The following is a 22,655-nucleotide window of genomic DNA, read 5'->3' on the forward strand; positions in this document are numbered from 1 at the left end:
GGAAGATCGCCTAAAATGGGTGAAGCTCATAGGCAAAGATCAGAACACGGTAAAAACACAAATCAACCTGATTATACACAATGGAATGGGCATGCCCTGAAATGGAATGCCAACCACTGAGAGTTAAGTGGAAGTTAGATAAACCATATGCTAGGAATGTTCAAAAAAGGTCTCAGGAGCTAAGACTTTTAAGCCCTTTTATTGCTAGACATCGTGCATCCATGGCAGTCTCAGTCTTCTCATAATGATGTGCTATGACCCATGGATTTTCCTACCAAAGGAGTAAGGCTATGGTTTCCAAGTTCCTTTCAGCCAGAAGTGTGTGCATCCCAGTGATGTACAAAGTGCCTTGAGTTCCATGATGAAAGATGTTATATAAATTAAAAGGGTAATTTGAGTCATAATAAATAATAGTAATGATGATGAATGCTAGTGTCATTGAGAAGAAGCTGGCCTGCCATTTGGAAGCATAAAGCAACCAGCTGTGAGCTGGAAATAATGTGTGTCCCAGCCAACAGGATATTCAGTGACCAAGACCACATTAACCTTTAAGCACAAGGCCTGGAGATTTGGAGGTGTGAGCATCTAAAATGGAAGAAACATCAGTACTTAATCCCCAAGTTTGAATATCACCTTGGGCTTAGGAGACCATTTTCTAGAAAGGTCAACAGAGAGCACATTATCTTCCTTTTCCCTCAGAGGAGAAAACTGAGTAGGTCAAAGAAAGAGCCAGATTTCCAAATTAAAGTTCCAACTCCAGGTCCAGTGCTCTTTCCATTCTTCTCTGGACCCCAGGCAATTTCAATGAAAGAAGAGACTTCAGTAAACTGCCAACTTGGATGAGAAATCAAAAAAATGGTATTGTGTCCCAAAGATGTGTTGCTTAGCTGTTCTCCACCCACAGAGACTGACAAAGCTCATTAGTAAAACCCTTGGCTGATCAGGCAGGAAGGAACCATTCATCTATGTCCCAGAACTGTTCTCCAGAATTAAAGGAGAACAGCAAGAGCCAGATGCATTGTGTGTGACCAAGAGAGAACCCTGAGGGCCATGTCCAGCCTAGAAGTCTAATTGCTGCAGAGGCTCCTTGGTGACTGGCTGATGTTCCCTGGTACAGATTGATGCTTCTTGATCCTTACACATGCTTGAAGGCCAACCAGTAACTATAGGAAAAGGGGAGAGACCCTACTTTCTTCCCCATGGCCCTGCCTTCAAACAATCTCTACACACACACACACACACACACACACACACACACACACACATAATTGAAATCTAGGAACTGCTGAGCTAGAAGGACTATGCCTGTTAGAAACAGGTGGAGGCCTTACTTCCTCTTCTTTCCTTTATTTCCTCTCTCAACCACTTCTTTTTCCTTCCTTCCTGTTTCTTTTGTCTACTATAAAGTTAATTTTCTAGTCTGTAGCTTTGTTTTGTTTGCCTTTGGCATGATTTTAACATATTTCATCATTTGGAATTTATGCTGTTCCTCTTTTTATATTTTATCATCTTTATATTTTTAACCTTTTAAAATTGCTTATCTTCATTTTGTGCTCATCCTTTGGAATTAGTCTATTCTGAAGTGTTTAACATCCAAGTTTCTTTCTTAAAGAAATTAACTATTTAGTCTTTTTAAAATGATTCTTAAGTAAATCATTTCTTTTCTTTGAAGGCTTTGTGTTTTTTTAGTATTTGTACATAATTCTTATTTTATTTCTTCACTTTTAGCACTTCAGAATTTCTGTTTTCTGAACTTATCTTTTTACTTCTTTACTACTAGCATTTTAAATTATAAATGCATTTTCCTTTGAAGATTTTGAAATTATTTACTCTTTCAATATTTTCTGTTTATCTTTATTTTTGGTTTTCCATAGAATTTAATGCCCATTCATACAGTGAAAGAACCATCTATTACCACATAAAGGGGCCTGATTCTGCCCACAGAGTTTGAGATAAGTGCTTGTGAATGTTGACCCTGCTCACTGGCCATGAGACCGTGGGAACTCAGCTGGACCTTAGCTCACAAACTGAGAATGCTGACCCTGTGCAACAGACCTCATCAGAGGAGCAATCGGCTTTCCCATTATTCCAAAGACATACAGAGGCTGGGTAAGTGGAAGAGAGGTTCCAATCTTCTCTTTTGCAACCAACATTCCATTTAGCAAAATTGACACCCTCATTCTAGTTGTATTCAAAACCCAATAAGATACAGTTGAAAATAAATGTTTCTTTGCAGTAAATTTATTATTAAGAAACTATCAGCATTTGTCTTTTCTATGAAGAAGGTCACAGATTAAGCCCTAAATGTACCACTAACTCACCACTAAGTCAATTGATTACTCTGGACACCACTGTCCTCTAAGAGCGTTGAACTAGATTATTTCCTCTGGCATTAATTATCTCTGATTCTATACCTTTCTATTCAAAGAAAGCCTGGAATCAACATAAATCTATATGGAGAATACATTGTTATTTGTACAGAAAACAGAAGCTCAGGAGGAGACTTCCTTCCAGAGTACCAAGGCCCCTCCAATGTACTTCTAGGGTAGAATGACAATGTGTTGCTATAGTAACACAAATGTGGTCTGGGTCAGGCCAGGCATGTGACATACTTGCCGTTGATGACACCATCAGGATTGAGCATAGGGATGATTTTGAAAATGAAGTTTTCCCTCAAGAGCCTTGCCACAGGGTCACTGCTGACCAGGAACTCCAAGGTCCCCTTCATCACCCAACTGGCATTGCTCTCTCCTGGGTGGACTCGAGCGGTGATAACCTGATAGGGACGATGTCCTGCCAAAAAGGGGATACAAGAAAATTAAATCTAAATAAGCTTTTCACTTTCATCAAGAGAATCTCCCAAGGGCCAGAATTATATCTGACGGCATGAAGATCTAAACTGGTTGATCATTTCTAGTACATATCTGTTCTACATTTATCTGTTTTCCATTGGCCTCCATGGTCTCCAAGGCTCATGAGAACATGAAGTTAAGCTCAGGGGTACTATCAAAAGCATAAGCACTTAGTGGTGTGAAAAAAAGCCAAAAGCAGATTTTAAACCAATTAACTCTCCAGAGTCCATTACCATGATGCTGAATGTCACAAATCTGAGATTGAATCTTATCATCATCACTGACCAGCTGCAAGATTTTAAGCAAATGACTTAATTTCTCTGAGACTATTTCCTCATCTGTAAAATGGGGACAATAATAATGGCCTCATGTTATTGTTAGAAAAACAAAAAGATGTAAATATAAAGTGCTCAGTTTGTTATCTGTCATCTAGTATTTGTAACTCTCTCCCTCCTAAATTATAAAGTCTGTGTGACGGATGTCTCTCATTTCCTAGCAGAAATAGAAGGCAAATACAGAAGTGGTGTATTGGGAATTGAACTCGATGGTTAAGAGAGATTTGCAAATTCAACTTTGGGGGTCATAATGCTTTCTTTCACTTTGCAAAGGAAGTCAGGAAAATACTCTGCCCACACAGAGGGAATGTATTGGTCTGAATAGACTTTATAAGGATGCATTGATAAGGGAAGGAACTGCTCATCTTTCTGACTTTGTTGATAGAAGACAACTGGAGCATCATCATAGCACTGAGATGTATTCTGAGGCATTGTTTGGGCTCAAGTGGAAAAGGTGTTTTGATGGATTAGTGATGTCTATCCACCTCAGGGAAAGGGGGTAAGAAAAAGGGCATAATATCAGGAATTAACCACATCTACTATAACCCCATAACAAATTCTGTGGTTCTTTTTTCCCAACTCTTTTCTTTTTGCATCCTTACCTAACTCCTGATTGCCCCTGAATTTTCTGTAATGAAAATCACTATTTGACAAGTATAAAAATCATAGCCACAAACAACCTGAAAGTTAATAAACTACCATTTATTTTTCTATAGTTTAAAACATTCTGAGTTGAATGTGTCTTTTCTATTCTTAAACAATAGTTGTTTGAGGATACAAACTGTGTTTCAAATGTGTACAAAGACAAAACCAACTAACTCTTCTAAAGGAAGTTAAACAACAGATAAGATACAAAGAAATGAATTTAAATTATTGAGTTATATTAATATTGTCACCAACTAAGACCAAAACAGACAATCTGTCTCTTCCATATTTCTGTTAACAGTCATGCTGAGGTCTAGATTTAAGGGGTGCACTTCAATGCATCTTTACTGTCTACACTGAAAGCAGTTTGCTTCACCTCCTCGTAGGGGTACCTATATGTTAGAGACAATATTCAGTAATGTTTTTCCTTACAGATGTCTTGAACATATTCCAGGAATTGCAGGAGGCAATGGTTAAAAAAAAAAAAAAAAAAAAAAAAAAAAAAAGTTGAATAAATTACAGTCCTTGTTCTCTAAGTGGCCATACCATTTGTCAGCACTGACAATATGCAACAAAATAATGACAAGCCAGCTAACGGATGCATACATAAAGCACCCAAAATAGATCTGAGTGAGAAAGGTAAGGACATTTCCAGAGATGTGATGGTATTTGGACTGAGTCTTGCAGAATAACTATCATCTTTCCAGATAGAAAAGGTGAAAAGGATCTTCAAAGTAGAGAAAAAGAGACATGCGGAAAAATCTAGAGGGGGGAAGGATGTTAATAGAGTACAAAAGGAAGAGGAGTCACATGTGGCTGATGCAAAGGGCTAGAGGTCGCAGAACAGGAATTTAGAAAGGCAAGCTGGTGTCAAACTGACAACATCCCTCCTTATATATGTTGTTTAGAAATTGGGACTTTGCCTGGGGGTCAGACCTCAACAATGGAGTCAACATGTCACTAGTGTCCTGTGACCAGTAATGGAGCTTACTACAGAATCATTCATGACCAGTGGAGGTGCAAAGGTTTGCTTATGATAGTATACACAAACTGCTGGCTGCCTGCCCATCAACCTTCCTCTTCTTCTTCCTAACTCACAGAGCCCTGATTTTGCAAGGAAAAGAATTCGCCCAGATTGAAATACTCAACTTCACGGATCCTCTGGTAGGTAGGCACAGCCAGCAACACAGCTGTGGTCTAAGAGATATAAATGGTAGCAGGGAGCAAATCTTTCTGGAAAGTAATTAAAAAGATGGTTTCACCAGACAAATGCCTACGTGTTTCTTTGTCTGGTCTTTTATTTTTCTTCTTCTTCCTGTCTTGCTCATAGATGTGATGTCTGCTAGTGAGGAAGCCATCTTGAGAATCAAAATCATATGCTAAGCATGGTGACAATAAAGGAAGAAAGAACCAGCGCTCTTAATAAATTCCCTAAGCAGTTACACATACCTTCTCTGGCTTCTTCAATGTACCTGAATGTTTGAGAACAATAAAACACTGTTTTGTGATCCCACTGCAATCATGTTTATGTTACATCCTGTCAAACTCTAGTCTAACATATGAATATAAGATTCAGTTTAAAATCATCCCAATGATAATACTACCTTTAACGGAAAACATCAGGTGTGCTTTTTGGGTTGGGGATAAAAATAGTAAAAGGGCAATTTATAATAACAATGATATTTGACATGTATGTTCTAGAAAAGAACAGTTGAAAACCACTAATCAAGAAAAGGATGATGATGGATTTTTATGTGGAGAAAAACATGCCAAAGAATGTGCTTCAGAACAATAATTCTGACATTATTATAGATAAAACATTTGCCTAAAATCAGACACAGTTTGACATAGTGGATTAGAGAACAACTTTTAGAACCAGGATTCAGATTCCAGCCCTACTATCTTTTTTCTACCTGAGAGGAGTTAAGTAAGTTTCTGATGAAATTAAGCATTGAATTTTATCTTTAAGATGTCCAGGTTGCTGCAAAGAAATGCCATAGACTATATGGTCTATAAACAACAGAAATTTACAGGTGGTTTATAAACAACAGTTCTGGAGGCTGTTAAATCCACCATCAAGGTGCCAACAGATTTGGTGTCTGGTAAAAACCCACTTCCAATTCCTAGATAGCCATGTCCTCACATGGCAGAAAGAACAAAGGAGGTGTGCAGGACCTCTTTTATAAGGGCAGTAATCCCATTCATGATGGTTCTACACCATGACCTACTCACCTCCCAAAGACTCTAATGCCACCATTACTTTAAGAGTTTAGAACATGAGCATATGAATTTTGAGAGAATATAAATATTCATTCCATAGCAGACTTGGTGGTCTTCATGTAAGACTAATGATTCACTATCTGAAACTTTATAAATAAGCATGTTGGGTAGGGAAGATATACAGTTAGTTAACTGAGCACAACTGAAATTAACTAAAGGTCACCTTCCCTGCTGTGTCATTTGCTCACAGTCACTTTTACTCCTTCTAAAGAAAACTATATTGGCATTCAATAAAAAGCTTGTTTAGAAATGAAGAGGCTTGATGATTTTGTACCCAATCAGTAGCCTATTTTCAGTTTATAATTCCATATTACTCTGTGCTTTTTGAACTATATTCATTTGCAGCATATTGTATAACAATATAATTGCTACTAGCATAGTAAGAAGAAATAAAAAAAAATAACTTAAGCTCTTGTAAATTTTTGACATCAACTGAACGCTCTCATTGTCTGGGCCAGTTGGCTTCCATTGCTTGATATACCCACCACAAAGCAGTGCATTAGTCAGTAAGCCAAATGCAAGCTCTTACAGAGAGATACCAACAATGAGTTTCTTCCCTTTGGGGAGCCAGGTTGATAATATGCTGAATTGCAATACACTACAAAATCTAGTAAGCTGTTTTAGCATCCTGAAAAAGCAAGCGGGGGAAACTGTGGTTCTAATGAAGACATAAGCAGCATTTCAGCCAGTTCTAGTTGGTTATCTTTTTCCCTCTGTGATTTAAGATAATTCTGCAGTCACATTGTTGAGTTCAACTTATGGGATTATTCAGTTGTAGCAGAAAATGGTACTCCAGAGAACCACTAATAGATAACATCTGTAAATAGTATGTAACACATGTACCATGGGCTTTTTTTTTTTCCTTGTAGTTGACAATTTCAGTCTTAGTAATTCATCTCTGCCTAAGATTGGAAAGAATGTCAGTACCTACATTTATATTTTTTCTATGCAATTCATAAAATCTATTCCAGAAACCACAAAATCTATGAGGGAACCATAATTGGCATATAGTCTAATTACTAAAGTTACATACTGAATTTAAGTCAGTGAAAATGATATCTGTAAAAAGAAATTAGTAATGAGAAGGAAATCAAATAATGCCTAGAGATATCAAACATGGGTCAGTTAAAAGTTGAGTAAAAACTAAAGATACATTATAACATTGGATATATGTGTACCCAGTTGTATAAACATCCTTTCATTTATTACCTCTTCCTTTCAACAATATATATTAAGCTCCTACTGGCGTTCCTCAGGGTAGTGCATACTCCAAGAGAAATAATCATTTTTCTCCCTGAGGGTGTGAATAATTGTCTGGTGGGAACGATAGTCACACAAATAATTACCATCCAATGTGATCACAGACATTTGTCAAGATGTTTCAAAGCACAGTGGAATACTCATACGACATTATTTATAATAATGCACGCAACTGGAAATGACTTAAATGTTGTGTGAGTCAGTTTTGCGTCACTGTGACCAAAATACCTGACCAGAACAACTTAGAGGAGGAAAAGTTTATTTTGATCTCATGGTTTCAGAGGTTCAGTTCACGATCAGCCAACTCTGATCTTAAGATGATCTGGGATTAAGATGAGACAGAGCTTCATGGTAGAAGGGCATGTTAGAGGAAAGCTGCTCAACTCATGACAGAAAGTAAATCAAAGGAGTGAGGAACAAGGGGACAAGATATAATCTCCACCCTTCCCTGAGACCTACTTCCTCTAGCCACACACCATGTGCCCAGTCAATTCAAATTAGGTTAGAACTCACAATTTTAATTGTTTCACCTCTGAACATTTCTGCATTAACACAGAAGCTTTAGGGGATACCTCATCTTAATCATAGCATGTATGCATGCACAGGAAGCTAGTTAAGGAACTGAATCATAAAGCAGAATATTATTCAGCCATTAAAAATGGTACATACTGCCAGGCATGATATTTATCATGTAATTCCAGCGACTGGGGAGACTGGGGCAGAAAGATCACAAGTTCAAAAAAAAAAAAAATATATATATATATATATGAAGGGCAGGGCTCAGTGGTTAAGCACCCCAGGTTCAATCTTTAAAAAAAAAAAAGAAAGATAACATACATCTTTTTCTGTTGACACAGGAATATATGTGTGACAAAATAATGAGTGAAAAAAAATTAGGAAAGAGAATTGCATTATAGAAGAATCCCGTTTGTGTGTAGGTAGAATATTATAGGGATGCATCTTTGACTGGAGAACATCAGGGCAAATTTTTTTTCCCCTAGAGATTGAACCCAGTGGTGCTCTACCTCTGAGCAACATTTTTATTTTATATTTTGAGATAGGGTCTCACTAAGTTGCTTAGGGCTTTGCTAAGTTGCTGAGGCTGGCCATGACTTTGCAATCCTCCTCCTTGTGCCTCCTAAATCACTGGGATTACAGATGCGCACAGCCACACCCAAGCATCAGGGAAATTTTTATGCTTTCTTTATCCTGATGTGGAATGTCTGTGTCTTCAGAAAATAATACTCACTTGTCTATTTTTATAAAGGCAAAATATTTTCAAATATGATGGTAGCACTGAAGAGGAAGAGTAAAAATGTGAATTTTCATGTAAGAGGTTATGTTCGATCTAGTTCATCATATTTACATAACAGCTTGCAGGGGAAGAAAAGAATGGAAGGAGTAGTAGAAAAAAACTAAATAGATTATAATCTGCAAACTACCCAGGTGATAAGGTACATTACCCTTGAGGAAGAAGAGAGTAAAGCTACAAAGCCAAGTTTGCAGCTACTTCTGCAGGACTTTGTAACACAAGCTGGAGTTAGAGACAATCTTGCCAGCTATGGAAGCACCTTGGAAAAGCATCATGCAAAAGTATGATTAGATGGAACTTCTCATGGAACTGAAGAGACAGAGTGGTATTAAGAGATAGAAGAAATGGTGAGGGGAGCAGATTGCCTCTTACAGGTGAAATCAGCTAACATGAAGGCCAGCAAGCCTAGAAGAGAGTGTATAAAGGCAACCTGACGGCAAGGCAATGGGGTGAGCATGGAGAAAAGAAAATAAGATTGGAAAGGAAGGACCAACCAGAGAAGATTCTGAGTGCTATAGTTTACATGTGAAATGTCCCCAAGCCCAGGTGTTAAAAGCTTGGTCTCCAGCAATGCCACTTGGATGGGTAAAACCTTCAGGAGGTGGGGTCTAGTAGGAGACGCTAGATCACTAGGGGTGTGCCCTCGAAGGAGATATCTGAACCCCATCCCCTGCCCCTCTCTCCCTGCTTCCCAGATGCCACGAGATGAGCAGCTTCCTCTGCCACCAAGATGTTCCACCTCACCACCAGCCAAAAGCAATGGGCCAACCAAACATAAACTGAAACTTCCAAAACTATAAGCCAAAATAAATGTTTCTTCTTCATAAGTTGATTCTCTAAGCATTTTTTCACAGGTATGGGAAGACTAACACTAAGAAAAGAGAACATTTTTAAAGACGTAGTAGGAAATTTCTTACACATTAGAGTATATATTATAATAATGTGCCCACAAAAGATGGCATAGAATACTTCTTTTTTTTTTTTTTCCCCTCTGGTATTAGGGATTGAACCCAAAGGAGCTTTACCACTGAGCTATGTCCCCAGGCCTTTTAATTTTTTTAGACAAGATCTCAATGAGTTCCTAAATTCTGGGGCTTCTCTCAACTTGTGATCCTCCTGCCTCAGCCTCCTGAGTTGCTGGGACTACAGGTGTATGCTACTGTGCCCACCTCACACTATGCACATTTTATTCACTATGAATTTCTCATTTATCAATATGTCTTAGAATACTTTTCATAACAACATTAAGAGAATTTTTCCTTTTTAAATTAATAAAATTGGTATATAATTTATATAAAAACAAATTTTACAAGGTTACAATTCAATGAATTTTGACACATGGATACAGGGCTGTGAAACCTTGGACCCCATTTGTCCCATTATCCCACTCCTTGGTTTATACCCAAAGGACTTAAAATCAGCATACTACAGTGATGCAGCCGTGTCAATGTTTATAGCAGCTCAACTCACAATAACTGAACTATGGAACCAACCTAGGTGCCCTTCAACAGATAGATGGATAATGAAAAGTGGTGTATATATACACAATGGAATACTTACTCAGTCTTAAAGAAGATTGAAATTATAGATTTTCCAGTAAATGAATGGAGCTGGAGAATATTTTGCTAAGTGAAATAACCCAATCCCAAAGAACCAAAGTCCAAATGTTTTCTCTGATATGTAGAGAAAAAGTGGGGTGGGTAGGGAAAAATAGAGGTGCTTTGGATTAGACAGTAAATTCTCTAAGTCTTTAGCTTACCTTTTCATTTTCTTATGTGTTTGGAAGCATGAAAGTTTTCTTTTTAATTTCAATAAAATGAAATTTATCTATTTTTTTTCTTTTATGGTTTGGATATTCTGCACTCCTTTAGAAAATCTTTACCTAGCTCAATGACAATGACTTTTTCTGCAAGATTTATAGTCTAATTTTACATTGAGTTTATTTATGTTAGGTCTTACAAATTTTAGATTATGGTATTATCTAAGGGTTGAAATTCAAGTTTCCCCCTCATTTTGTCCTTTAGGATATTATACACAATCAATCTTCTACAACTAACAACAGTTTTGTTTTCTTTTACAAACTTTAAAGCATTAATTTCTTTTTCTTGGTTCTCAGAAGAAGAGGATAATCTTACCCCCAGAGTATATTTGGTGATGTAAAGAGTGATTTTTGGTTGTCCCAACTGAGGGGATAGGATGCTACTGTCATCTACTGAGAAGAGGTCAGTGATATTGACAAAACTGAAATCCAAAGAACCATCTCCCATAGAAACAATTATCTGGTTCCAAATGTCAAAGTGGCGAGAGTGAAAAACTCCAGCTTCTTGCACTGGTTAGACCCTCTGGTACAATATGGAGTAGACAGAGTGGTGATAACAACAATCCTTCTCTTCTCCCTGACTTAGAAGGAAAGCTATCAACATTTCAACATTAGACCTTTTGAAAGTTCTGTTTATCAGATTAAGGAATTTTCCTTCTATTACTGCTTCCTAAAAGGATTTTAGTTCTAGAGATTGAACTCAGGGCCTCATTCATGACAAAGCAGCCCTCCCTCTACCATGGAGTCACATCCCCAGCCCCTTCCTAAGAGAATTAGATCTTAAATTATGTCAAATTATTTCAAGTGACATTTAGCATTTATTGAAATGAGTATGGAGTTTTCTCCCCTTTCTGTTAATGTAAGTTAACTTGATTTTCTTATTTTTAATTCCTTTACAGAAATTTTTGGATGTACACAAACATATTTATCACTCAGGTACAATTATCAGTTTGCAGGCATCTTATTTCATTTATACTCCCACCTACTCACCACCTTTCATAAGATTACTTAAAAACATATCTCAGACATCATTGTGTTTCAACATTGCCCGATTTTTTTTTTGAAGTTATATCAACATAACTCTCTTGGAATAAAATCAGTTGGATCATGATATTCTATTTTTTATATAATTCTGGATTTGGTATTTTTCTTGCATTGATGTCTCATGAGAGAAATAGGCCTAAAGATTTTATTTTTGACCATATTCTTGTCAGACTTAGGTAAAAGGTTGGGATAAGCTGGAAAGCACTTTCTGTTTTTTTCTTTTCTGTGAGAGATTTTTGGTGATTGAAAACATTTCTTCCTTAAATATATAACAAAACTCTGACTAAGCATCTGAGGATAAAATTTTGTCAACTGGCTTGAATAGTATGCCAATTTACATAATAAACCAAAGTATTTAAAGGTGCATTCAAATTATGTATTAACTAAATTCAACTATTTAGATTTTCTATCTCATCTTTTGTCAGTTTGGTAATTATACTTATATGTAATCAAGGATTTTAATCTCTATTTTCAAATTTACTGGCATAAAGTTGTCTTTAAACCCCTCTTATTACACTTAAGAGTCTCCAGTGATGTCCTTTATTTTCATTTCTGGCATAAAATTGTTTTAATCAGTCTCAAAAGTAGTTGTTCATTTTTATTCATTTCTAAGAACCAATGCTTCTTTGTTGATTTTCTTTGCTTTTCAAGTGTTTTCTCTTCCATTAATTTCTGTTCTTAATTTTAATTTTTCCTTCCTTGCACTATTTTTTTTGGGGGGGTAATATTGTTGTCCCTGTACAAAAAGCCTAAGATGGAATTTAGATCATTGGCCCAGCATATGATGAAATTTTATAGATGTTATCCACATTGTTAAAAGAATGTAAGAATGTTTTGAGGTGCAATATTGCACCAATTAGGTCAAGTCATAGTTGTTCTGTTCCTAATTCATATATATACATATATATAATATATATAAGCATACATATACATAATATATATATACAGGGGTTTGATCCAGGGTTACTTGTCCCTTATTTCTGCATTATCTTTGACATTATGTCTGTTTTGTTCTATGAATTGAGTGGTACATATGGAAATTCTCCAAAGATGAGAATTTGTCTGTTTCTTTCTGTAATGTTGTTAATTCTTAACTTATTTTAAGCCTATGTGATTAACTACATTCTTATATTTCCCTGATTAACTAAATTTTTATCATTATATCTCTTTTTTACTTAAGGCATTTTGCCTTAAGATCTCTTTTATCTATATTAGTTTAGTTGTTCTCTTTTTGATTGGCATTTGCAATGAATATCTTTTATATAATCCTTGATTTAAAAACTTTTCAACAGGTATTTGTCTCTCAAAGCACCATACAGTTGGACATTGTATTTTATCCAGTCTGACATTATTTTATTTTCTTTCAACTGGAACATTTAGTCAATTCATATTTGTAGTAATTGATGACATATGTGGGTTTAATGTTATCATTTCATTATTTGCTTTCGTTTGCCTTAAATATTATGTAATTGATTTTCTTTCTTTTCTTTATTTCATTTGGATTGATTAGGGAGAATTTTTTTACCCCAAAATGTTCCTTTGTCTCTTCTGTTAGCATAGTAGTTATATATCTTTTTATTCTTCTTTAGTTATTTTAGAAGTTACAAGATTCGTCTTTGACCTATCATTGTGTAATATAATCTACTGCATTATAACTTAAACTATATACCTTAAAATCCATGAGACATTTATATTTATTTTGTTATAAAGTCAATATTAATTTAGATTAAATCACTTATTTATTCTTTTAATTATTCTTCCCTCCTAACTGCATTTACAAAACTGTCTTAAAAAAAAATCCTTCTGTCCAAAAAAAAATCACTATTTCTTCCTTATGAGTCTATTTGCAATGAATACTCTTTTTGTTTGTCTGAAAATGAACTCATTTTATCTTCAGTTTTGAAAAATATTTTTGCAAGGCATAAAATCATATCACCTCTGCTAAAGAACACTTTACTTTCCATTTCCCTTCATGTAACTTCCTCTGGGGTCCTGCAAAAATTTATTTGTTTTCAACAGTCCTTAAAGGTACATAGAAATTTCTTCTCTTGTTTTGCTAACATAGGCATATGTGTTGGCTTTTTTATGGCGAGTGTGTGTGTGTGTGTGTGTGTGTGTGTGTGTGTGTTTCCTCCATATTTTTTTTAATTTGGGCATAATAACTGCTATGCGTATGTGTGCATACATGTTTTCCAAGAAAAGGAAAGAAAGTTTTCGTTGAAATTTCCAAGTTCTTGCACTTTCTTACACTTTAGTATTTTCTATTGATTCTCTTGAAATTTCCAAGGATATAATGCTAACAAAGCAAATAATGAGCTCTTTCTCTTCAGAGGCTATATTACTTATCCTTGATAAATATCTGATTTTTTGGAATGTCTCCAATACTGCAAAATAAAAACTCTTCTAGATCATGCAATGTTATAACTAGTAGATATCTGACACATTAGCAAATAATGCTGCGTAGCTCTGTTGAGACATGTGGGGCCACATGTGAACACACTCATGACAGTTCTATAGCACCTTGCTGCACAGTGGGGTGTTGCACCTACATTATTCCTTCAGTACTTCAGTAAGTCTGTAGGGCAGACAGGTATTATCATTCCCTTCTTGTTTATAAGGCTCGAAAGGAGTGAAAGCATGGGCAAAACATAGGTGTTCAGAATCACAATTCAATGTTCTTTTCATTTTGTCATGTATAATTCTGTGTGTGTATATTGAAGAGGAAGGCTGAAATGAATCCTGTTGAAACAAAACATGATATATTGAGGTAAAAACGAGGACCACATGGGTTATGAATCAGAAGATGGGTTTGAGGTCTGGCTCTGCCTCTTACTAGTTGAATGAATTTGAAAAAATTTAAATCTTATGAAATTTTAGATCCTTTGCAGCAATAAATTCCACGATTACCAATATCATTGTGAAATACAGTAGATAAAAATTAAAATGTTTAGCCAACAGTTTCGGTACTACTTGATTCTATTATATTCTTTTGTATTCTTGTAATAGAACTGCAAACAAGGAGCAAAATTACACAGAGTTCATCTCTCTTCTTTTTCCAATATTCATACACAAATGTTAGTAAGTAGAGAAGTGGTCAAAAGTCAGATGGCAGTAGGAGAAAAGAGAAAGTGTAGGTAACTACTACTAATAATCAAGTTCAGATGAGATGGGGCACATTCCAGGTGGTCTGGTTGTAGACCTAATAATCACATTTAGGACAATCAGGTATGCCATGGATCTGTCACTGTTCCTCACCTCTGGGGCAGGATTCCTTCCCAAGTTAGCAGGATCTGTTTGCTCCCTTGCCCTCTTCAGAATTTCTCAAACTATGATCTTTCTACCCATAACCATGAAAATAAGAAAAAGACCAGTTTGGAGTCTCCAAACTGTGAACCTTGGTGGTTGCTTGCAATGCTCAGTTAAATTTTAAGTTCATATCAAATGGCTGATCTTCATCCATACCCTCCTCCAGTGGCAACAAGTGGCCCAGAACCTGTTCTCCCAGAACTTTGTGCTCTTTCTCCCATATCCTAAAGAGTGACCTGCACTACCACAGGATGCCTGGGAACCTGAGAAGCTCTGACTTCTCCTACAAGTTTTCTTGGTTTCCATCAAAGGAATGTGGGGTTCGCACACTGACAGAGGAGGGGAAAAAGTTCTCAAAGTCTACTCACCTCACTGGGGATTCCTGAGGACCATGAAGAAGAGGCCAGGGAGACAAAGGCTTGCCATAGGCTCTTTTGTAGCTAATGAGCTGTGGAACTGACTGAAGGATCATGATCATCCTATTGACAGTTCACAGTCTTTTTCTTAAATCTAACTTCTTCGCCAATTATAAGTAATACACACAGAAAGGAAGAAAAATTTAAAGTGTTTCTTACTAATATTCAGGACTCCCTCTAGTATTTTCCCAGTCTTCTTCAGTTCGTGCCTATGACTTTTTCATCACCATTTTGACCACCCACAAAACAGCCCAAGGTGATCTAAAACCAAACAGAGAAACCCAAACTGCATCACCTTGCACATGAAGTCTACACTCATTATAGTATCCTCATTGAAAATCCCCACTGTCTGGTCCCAGTCCAACTGTCTAGACTTAGTTCCTGTCACTCCAATATTATTTACTCTGTTTTTTGTTGTTCCCAAAGCATACCATGTCCTTTCCCTTTCATTCACACTTCTCTGCCTGGCAAACTTCTACTGCCTTCCACTCTTGGACTTTTCTTGACTCTTCCAGGCAGGGAGAACAGCTCCCTTCTCCTAGGTCCCATGGCACATGATCCATGCATCTGTGCAGAACCATTATGTGGCCTTGCAATCCGTTTTCATATTTAGTTTCTTTTACTACCCTGAGTGCTTCCTGCATCATACTTATTTTTTCCTAAAGCTGTGCATGTTGGCATTACTCAGTAAATGGCTGCTGAGTAGATGATCACACTTAGCTGTAATATGCTGCTATAACTAACTTCTACATGCCCAGTTATGTCACAACATCTATGCTCATTTTTGCATTCATTCATTCATCCTTCTATCCATTCATCCATTCATTCATTCAAAGGCTACTTATTGAGCTTTCATGATGCACCAGAACTATTATGGGAACTAGAATATAAAGATCAAATTCCCATAAAGTTTACTTTCATGGCAGTAAACTATGAAGAAAAATAAGGCAGAAGGAGGCAATGGAGAATGACCAGGAAGGGTGGGGTCATCACTTTAGAAAAGAGGGTTGAGGAGTTGACATAGAAGTAGAAATCTTTCTGTATTGGGAAAGTCAGTTGGTTCAAGACATAGAATAAATTTAAATGGGGCTGGAATCAAGTGTGTGAGGAGGATGGTGCACTTACAAAGGGTTATGATCCAATTGGCACTTTTGCTCCACTTCAGATAGGTTTCCATATCACAGCAAAGTAATGTCTTAAAAGTCGAGAGAGAGCAACCAGTTAAGTTCCTAACACAGGTCGGTAACACATTGGCCTGTATTTCAGATGCTAAAGCTATGCCATGGAAGACATATCACTTTAAATCATTTGTCCTGGATAGTGGTCACACATCAGAATCTTATATTTTATGTGACCTGGGGAAAGTGTCCATCTATAAAGTAGGAGATTAGTACTCACTTATTTATTCAATACATATTAAGTATCTTCTCTGTGCCAAAGACTACACCAAACACCACAGACAATAACCCTGTCCTCAAAGAATTCCCCACTTTCCCATGGGAAACCAACATGTATGTATTGGGAATTTTTTTTTTTTTTAATGGAGTCGTTTTGGAATCCCCTAGTATAGTGTTTCCCAAACTGCAATGAGCATGTACATCCTCTAGAGAGCTTGTTAAAATGCAGGTGCTATTCCAGCAAGTCTGGGGTAAAACCTGAGACTGTTTCTACCAAGCTCCCAGGTGGTGCTAAAATGGCTGATGGGAGGAATCACAATTTTGAGTAGCATAGCTTTCCCTGTCCAGTGGAGGTATGGTACAAGTGACTTGGGTAATTTTATTTTTTCTAGTAACCACATTTTCAAAAATCAAGAAAAGTCAAAATCAGTTTAGTAACACATTTGATTTATGAAATGAAATAGACCCAAAATATTACTATTTCAATATGTAGTTGATATGAAAAATGATTAATGAGATAGTTTACACTTTTGTACTAAGAAATCAGAAGTCTGGTATATATTTTACACTTGCAACACATCTCGAGAATGAACAGACCACTTTTAATTGTTAAATAACTATGTAGCTCATGGCTACGGCATTGAACACTGAGAACTAGACCCTCTATCAAGCCTATAACTGAAACCCTTCACCACATTTAATAGTAACTTTATTATGCACCAAAGGAATACAATTGAGACATGGAAAAAAATGAATAAAAGAATGAGGCTTTTCCCTCCAAACAAAACATTCTTTTTCACTGCCTTATTTCTCATGAAACAATCCAATTTCAAAATACTACAAACTCACATTTCTTTGCAAAGGGTAATTTTGATTTTGCCTTCTTATTTTGTAGCCTTCTGTCTGAACTATAAGAAAGTGGGCTCACATAATGTGTATAAATGAAAAGAAAATCAGCAAATCTATTCCTGGGCAATTTTCAGATAACCAAGAGGAAGTGGTGTAATCGTGGCTGAGATAACAATTTCAGACTCTGCATAAATATGAGCAAATTCATCTGCATTTCCTCATCTACATCAAACTGTACAGATTTTTTTGGAGATTGGGTTATATTATATTATGTTGAAAATAAAAAATAATACATCTGTGCTATAATGATACATAATATATACAGCATAATAATATAGTATTTGGATTGGGTTTGAGAAATTTACTACACACAGAAACAACAGTCACTTGGGAGAAGTGTATAATCGCATCAGGAAAATTGCAGACAGATGCTGTGCACCCACCCCCACTGATGTATCAGCTGATCTCAGTTAGGGATGCATGCAACTATGCATCAGACCTGCTGGCTCACATGTATCCCATGATAGTGGCTCCTTTGCCCCCACATCTTTCTAGTAGTTGATTTCTCAAGTTCCAAGAGAGCTTAGGAAGGTTCCTGCACCTACAGGCTACTAAAGATGGGACTGAGTCACTACTGGCTGTCGCTAAAGGAGTGTCTTATGAGGACATGGCCAAAGATAAGGTAATCTCCTTCCAGAGTCCCTGGCCTGAGCACTCTCAATAGAGTCCATTATAGTAGCTGCTAGAAACAGAACAAAAATGAGGCAAGAAAGGGAACTTCGCATGCGCTATGTATGCTCATCCAGCACACCCCACCCTGCTACCCTCTATTACATTTCACCAAGCTTAGGCTTATTATAAGGCACCAAAAGATGTGAAGCTTGAAGAAGGAGAAACTTCATTCAGAAAACTTTGAAATTAATCCTAATAAATAATTTTGTTCTCAGGTCACATACCATTTCTTTGTCTGCTTTTTCCCACATTATATGCCAAAAACAAAAGTTATTTGCACAGGAAAAGGATGCAAAGTCCTTGAGGGAGCAGGCTGTAAGTCTCAAAGACAGAGTTTACTCTGGAAGTAAAGTCTCCACCACTTTTAAGAATCACTGGGGCTGCTCTGGCAACTTCATTGCAGGATATGATTATCCATTAGTGGCTAAGGGCAGGGAAAAGAAGAACAAGGTGAAGAAAACATGAATTCATGTGCAATTAATTCTTTTAAAATAATCAAATAGGATGTGTCTTTCTACAAATGGACAGCTGTTCTCTTTCGTGTAGCATCTTTCAGGAATCATAGGCTTCCCTCCAGCCTGCTCCAGTTCCAGCTATTTAGATAGCAGAGAAACCGCCAAGTGAGAGCAGCATGATGAAGAAATGATGGTCCTGAGTCATAAGGACCAATAAGGTAGAAGGAGAAAATTTAAGAGTCTGAAGACCAAAAACATATGTCATCACCTGACACCAGAGCAGAGCATTTTAAAACTGAAACTGTGCCAAGAAATTTCAATAGCTGTATTACCTGCTTTGAGACATGGAAATTTTCACTCTTGCAACACTGGCATAGTACAGGTTGTTTGGGCAAAGTCTAGAGGTGTTTAAGGAATGGAGGAATGTCAGCTATAGGAAAATAACCTCCCTGCTTAGTTACTCCACACACACAACCCAGAACTGTAACGGGCATATGTTGGTTTAAATGGAGATGTTATATTTTAGAATGAAGACTCAGCTACTGATTTACAGTAAAAGATGGAAAGAGGGAGTGAGGGAAGGAGTAAGAGAAAAGTAAAAAGAAAGGAACAAGGATTGTTATTATTGCTGTTGTTGCAACAAAATGACTGGAGTGGTGTCCTGCCAGTTCCTCACTTGCATAACCTGAAGAGGGTATTTCAGATCCCCAGTTGCTTGGCAACCTGCCTTTTATGTGGAAGTCATTTGAATGTATTCACCTTCTGAATTAGGTATATTCACAGATGACTGGGCAACAAGAAAGAGCCCTTGCAGGCACTGAGCTCCTAGGATGTGTGGGGCCAGCAGAGTAGGCAGAGAGTGCGTCTGATCAGAGAACCTGAGGAGAACATTAGTGACACATTTAGGTCTGAAAATGGAAAACTGAGATCCACACTCAAAGACTTCCACTGCTTCCAAACCAGGCTCCTGCCAGGATCAAAGACTTTCTTTCTGGGCTTCTCTTTTCAATGTTTGATTCTGCCTTCCTGACACCCTCCTACAGGTCTGTGTGGCATAGCAGCAGCCTGAGACAACAGATCAGTGGCCTGTCCCTCTACAGACAGGAGGAAAAGATGCCAAGCATCCCCATCCTTCCAGTCAGTTCATCTGGAAAGAGGGAGCTCACCAGACAGCCACAACATAGAGTCACCAACATCCAGAGAATTACCAAGTCATCATTTCTGCCTCCCAGATGCCTGAATTTGTTCCTTCAAAATATTCAGTAGGTCTCCACTCCTTTAAGATAAAGTAAGATTTCCTGGGGCACAAGGCTTTTCATGATCTGCCTTCCTAAAGGGGGCATTCACCCTATGCCACACCCCACTGGCACCTCCCATGCCATCTACACAGTCCAGCAGCACCACTTCCCAGATCCAGTTTCCCTTTCCACAGTTTCAGTACCTGTGGTCAACCATAGTCCAAAACTATTAAATAAAAAATTCCAGAAATAAATAATGCATAAGTAGTGTTAAGTAACTTTATGAATTATTAATCTATTTATTTATTTATTTATTACAGTATTTTGATATACTTTTCCATTTTATTATTATTGTTCTTTAATTCCTTACTATGTCTAATATGTAAATTAAACTTTATCATAGGTATGTACACATAGGAAAAAACATAGCATATATAGGGTCCCGTACAATCCACAAATTTCAGATATCCACTGAGTGTCTTGGGACATCACCCCCATGGTAAAGGTAAATTACTGTATAATCAGTGGTCTCCTGGCTCAGTATGCTCTATGCCACACCATATCTTTGCACAGGTCTTCCTTCTGTTAGAATTCTCTCTCAGGTCTTCTTTCCTTGAGGAACCCAATTGGATGTCATGTTTAGCTCAGGTTTCACCCATTCCAGGATAGCCTCCCTTCTTGCCTCCTTCACAGCCTGAGTAAAGTGCTCCCAAATCCTTGATCTTATGCCATCGGGCACATATTTCTGCCATATCCTAAACCATTTGAGGCCCCCCTGGCTTGCACTTCTGGAACAAGGCTCAAGGTAGGAGGACATGCAGGGTCTTACACCTTTCAGTCCCAGTCACAGTGCCTAGAGCCAACATGCATTTTAAGAGTCAAAAAAAATTTGAGACCTGGAAAACATACACACACACACACTCACATACACACACATGCACACACACACATACACTGGCACTGAAATCTGAAAAGAAACCATTAAATTGAAATAAAGATTTAATTGTCCAAAAAATAGAATATTATATCAACTTCATTAATTTAGTATTCATAAAAATTTCATTGCCTTTGGAAACAATTTGTAGGTAAGGTTTCTGTCCTTAGCAAGAATTTCAGATTATAGAAAATGTTAGCTAAAAAAAGTTGCTACCACCCATAAATTATCACCTGTAGTCAACTAATTGAAAAAGTAAACATGAAATTAATTCAAATGTAACAATTTTTAAAGATAGTTAATATGGAATATGCTGGTTTTTTATTGAGTTTAATATGATATACAATAAGGCCTGCAAATCTTCACATGCCCCAGTTCTAAAAAGATCTTAAAATGGCCATGAGTGTGTGTTTTTAATCAATTTTGCTTTACCAGGAATTAGTCCCCAGCACAATGACTGGTACAGCACACCCACACTATAAAAAATGTGGATTAGAAGAATAAAGACTAGTAAGGGAGTTATTGCCTTTACAAGTAGGCACCAAAAGTGAAAGTTTTTAAAGTCCTAGAATGCAGCCAGTTAAGAGATGTGGCATGTAGCAGATTCATATGAGGATGAACAGCATTAGAAACAAAAACAGTGGAAGTCTAATAATACGGGGTTTTGTTGTTGCTGTTGTTGTTGTTGTTTTGTTGTTGTTTGGTTTTGGTATCAGGGATTGAACCCAGAGCCACTTAACACTTAGCCACATCCCCAACCCTTGTTTATATTTTATTTAGAGACAGAGTCTACCTAAACTGCTTAGGGCCTTGCTAAGTTGCTGAGGCTGGCTTTGAACTCACAATCCTCCTGCCTCAGCCCCCTAAGCCACTGGGATTATAGGCATGCACCACCACACCCAGCATAAAATAAATTTCTAAACCATGCATGTACTTGGCTGGCATTATAAACTAATAAGAAGTTAATGAAATATTTATTTTCTTTTTCAGCTTTTGATACCAAAAAGAGGAAGAAGAAATACAAATACCAAAGGAACAGAGAAAAAGATCAAGTCAGACAGATGGAAAAGAGGGAGAGAGAGAAGGGAAAGGAGAAGGAAGTAGAGGACTTTATGCCCAAAGTCTAAAGATTCCATCATGTGAGCATCTTAGGTCATCAGTTTTTCCTGAGCAGTAGATAGATTTAAAAGTCCCCAGGAAGTCATTTAATATATGCCAAGTGACATCCACTAGTGCCTTTGTTTAAAACAATCCCCTAAGCCATGCCAGAGAATTGGGCCAGAGGTAGGCCCTATAGATTGTCTGTAAATGGATATTTTATAAATCAAGTCATCATTTAAATTTACTTTGAGAGCTCTCAATTTTGAAGCACCCTGCTATGAATCTTTTTGAAAACTTAGAATCCTCCAGTTGTTTTTGAAGTGAGATTCAGCTACAGGATAATGCTGTTCTGCTTTGCTGCAAAGCATCTGAACACAGCTCTGAAGCTTTGTAAAGGAAGCAAATAAATTGTGTTCCCATCAATATGTCTTGTGTCAGTGGGGTCTCTGGCCTTAGATGAGATTAGAACCTCAGCTCTGCACCCTGTCATAGCACATCGCTGAAGTACTGTAGTCTCCCATTACTCAGTTTTGCTTTCTGAAGTTTCAGTGACCAGAGTCTAAAAATATTACTTGTCTTGACTTTTCAAGAGGAAGAAACCACATTCATACAAGTTTTACTCCAATATATTGCTATAATTGTTCTCTATTCTATTATCATTGTTAATCTCTTAATGCACC

General features: G+C 37.1%; 1 protein-coding gene across 1 annotated transcript in view; it reads right to left on the minus strand.

Annotated features, from left to right (window-relative positions):
* The window catches only part of Agbl1 (AGBL carboxypeptidase 1), a 726,904-nt gene that overhangs the window by 482,378 nt on the left and 221,871 nt on the right, over positions 1 to 22,655 (minus strand). Inside the window, exon 17 of the mRNA XM_047540786.1 lies at positions 2,613 to 2,793. Within this exon, the coding sequence (XP_047396742.1) occupies positions 2,613 to 2,793 (181 nt within the window). The remainder of the gene's footprint in view (positions 1 to 2,612; positions 2,794 to 22,655) is intronic.

The sequence above is a fragment of the Sciurus carolinensis genome, chromosome 2 (genome assembly GCF_902686445.1).
Source record: "Sciurus carolinensis chromosome 2, mSciCar1.2, whole genome shotgun sequence".
NCBI lineage: Eukaryota > Metazoa > Chordata > Mammalia > Rodentia > Sciuridae > Sciurus > Sciurus carolinensis.